The sequence below is a fragment of the Scomber scombrus genome, chromosome 20 (assembly GCF_963691925.1).
Source record: "Scomber scombrus chromosome 20, fScoSco1.1, whole genome shotgun sequence".
Classification (NCBI taxonomy): domain Eukaryota; kingdom Metazoa; phylum Chordata; class Actinopteri; order Scombriformes; family Scombridae; genus Scomber; species Scomber scombrus.
The window spans coordinates 16,316,884-16,319,793 of NC_084989.1; the positions used below are offsets into that span (position 1 = coordinate 16,316,884).

Genomic DNA, 2,910 nt, shown 5'->3' on the forward strand with positions numbered 1-2,910 from the left:
GTCCTTTCATTTGTCTTCACGTCTCTTTGTCCAGAGTTTCCACATCCTGTACATTTTTACATTCATGTCTCAGTTTGTTCACATTTATTTACAGTCTCACTTCAGAGCAGCATTGTGTGACTAGAATCTTCTTGTCAATGGAGCAGTTCAATCTATATTCCTTCATCTCCATGCTTTGATGACCTGCAAACGAAATTCAACAAATTCAGCGATGAGACACATCAACATCAAACCTACGTTAACCTAACCTAAAATAATCTCTAATATATTTGTCTTCAGTTTTAATCACCAACTTTGTCGATTCATCTTGTAAGCTGAGAAATGTATTTAAAGCTAAAATTGAACTGAACCACTTAAAGGATTAATAAAATACTTTTTTAAGGAAATAATTTATGAATATTTAATATGTTGCTGTTGTATCATCCAACTCTTGCCAGTCTATATTTTTGCGTAGCTCAATTTTAGCAAAAGTTGCTAAAAGTTGCATGCAAGAGTTATTGAATAAATGAATTACAGCATGTTAAACCCTAAAATTATGTGAGGAAATGTAACCAGACATGACTTCAGTAATACAACTAAATGACATTATTCTCCTTAAACACAATCACAGCTCAAAGTTCATTACAGTGCAGCAGTGTTTTTGTATTCAATACAGAGAATATGTACTTACTGTGAGACACCGTCGGGCGCTCCTTTTGTCTGTGGGGCTCCTTTTTCTGCCTGGTTCGTCTGTCTGTCCTTTCTCACCTTATTCCAGTATACTATATATACTCCCACGCCAACAACTACACACAAAATGGCTCCAACAACCCAAACTGAAAATTTTGAACTCTCTGAAACAAAGAAAGATTCATTTTATTGTAATTTCTTAACAGATACTTATGAGACAAAAATATTTCATTATATATATATATAATCTCCAATTGTTTGCACATTGAGACATTAAATATATGAATTTCAATTAAAAAATGTCTAAAACCTTTGACTATTTTGTCATACTTGTCTTTTGTGTGAATGATGTCCTCCTAATTGTATTCCTGCTGTGCTTTTATAGAAACATTCATACTGGTTATGTTAGATGTTAGATATGTTTTCTTTTTCACACAGTTGTCACTCATACTCATGTCTTAATCCATGTTAGCAGCTTCTCTCAACATCCAGTATATGTTTTATTAAACTTATTTATTTATGTTAAAAAAATAAGTTGTATTAAGCCACCACATGGAGTTGAATTATGGCTGCAGGTCTTTTTCATAATACTTACTCTGTCTAATCAAAGAGGCTCTCCTGCTGTTTGTGCGAGTGCTGACGGTACAGATGTAGTCCAGATCAGTCACGTTGTCTGAGAGCATCAGAGAGCTGCTGATGTTGTAGAGCTGCTGCTCAGTCCGCTGGACTTTAGTTGTGCTCTGGAGAGTCAGACTGGATGATGGGTTGATGGACCAGGTGAGCTCAGGCTCAGGGTAGATCCCATCTGAGCTACAGATGATCCTGTTTTCTACCTTCTGAAACTTGACTTCATGCACTGGAACTGCAAATTATAATAATCATTTAAAAAAAAGTTTATTTCATATAAAAATGCATTTGAAGTGATATAGTAACTGGTGATGTTTTCAATGCTGTACATAGACTGAGGGAAACATTTATATCTGCTGTACTCCATAAGCTTGATGTTCTGCAGGTTTTGTGTATCACTGCTCATACTAGCTTTAAACCACAAAACAGATATTATTTTATACAGAAATGTATTCAATTTGATAGAAATATGTTCAATGTTGAATGAATGAACTGCAAATATAGAAAAATTGAAAAAACTACAAAACAATTTTCTTGATTACAGTGTGTTTTTCATACCGTTCACTCTGAGATTTATAAATGACTCATTGTATCCAGTCCTAGTGCTGGCGTAGCACTTGTATCTGCCCTCGTCCCGAACCTCCACCTCTGTCAGCTGGAGCGATGCGTTTCCTCTGGAGATCTGATCCCTGAACAGAGAAGTCCTGCCTCTGAAGCGCTGGTCCTGGTGAGTGAGCCAGTTTTTGGTCCTGTAGTATGAGTGTACACTTTCTCTATTGTTAACTGCTGTCATGCTCAGCCAATGGATGACCAATCCATCTCCAACTGGGAAACTGCACGGTAAGATGCAGCTTTCCATGAAAATACAGGACACCTCTGTATCTGTGACACATTAGAAAAACAGACATTCAGCAAGGTTGGGTCCAGAGAAAACAGCAGCTAATTGCTAAATAACAATACAAAATAATAACAAATGAATAAGTAAAACAAAAAACTATACTAAACTAAACAAATTAAAAAAAAACCCATGTTCTTCTTTTTTGTGCACTTAATGTATCAAGAAGCCTGTTTTTAGTATGTGTGAAATCATCTTTGTTGTTTTTGTTTGTCATCTTTTTATTAAAAGGCACACTCCATAATCCACAATTACTTAAACATGTTTTTGTCTAAAAGCAAAGTTTAACAACTTAAGCAAATCTGGTAACACTACTACCAGATATACTACTTAATAATAATCTCTTCAAAGTGTAAAACTGAAGCAAATTGTTTTCAAAGCCTGCATATATTTGTGTCTCCCATGAATAAACAAGATACACATATTTTGTCATACACATATATTTAATATACGCCATTCATTTGTTAATAATACAAATATTTATTTTAATATAAGTTAATTAATGCAAACACATAAAATAATGATAACTCAAGAACTTAATTGGTCACATACACAAAGCATAAAATGCAATGTGCTGTAAAATGTACTTTAGGAACTTTGAGATCATCTTACACCTGGTAAGATTAAGGAATAAAAGATAAAGGATCAGAGGCATGCTTGTCTGACGTTTAGAGTTCAAGGTACAGTGAGTGACTCGTTCATGCTGAAGGTGATATAAA

The 2,910-nt window shown here is 34.5% G+C and overlaps 1 protein-coding gene across 1 annotated transcript; it reads right to left on the reverse strand.

Moving 5' to 3' along the window:
* Nucleotides 1-1,232: 1,232 nt before the first annotated feature.
* On the reverse strand, nucleotides 1,233-2,089 carry LOC134002117 (programmed cell death 1 ligand 1-like). The gene is made up of 2 exons (XM_062441399.1): nucleotides 1,855-2,089; nucleotides 1,233-1,531 (listed from the first exon to the last, which is right to left on the reverse strand). The coding sequence occupies exons 1-2, from the start codon at nucleotides 2,087-2,089 to the stop codon at nucleotides 1,233-1,235; spliced, it is 534 nt and encodes a 177-aa protein (XP_062297383.1).
* Nucleotides 2,090-2,910: the final 821 nt, after the last annotated feature.

What these genes read in the sequence shown, in the direction of transcription:
- LOC134002117 (XM_062441399.1), bottom strand. Translation starts at nt 2,089, where the DNA reads ATGACAGCAGTTAACAATAGAGAAAGTGTACACTCATACTACAGGACC. An exon ending in TATAAATCTCAGAGTGAACG is followed by an intron (nt 1,532 to 1,854) that starts GTATGAAAAACA and finishes TATAATTTGCAG; the next exon opens with TTCCAGTGCATGAAGTCAAG.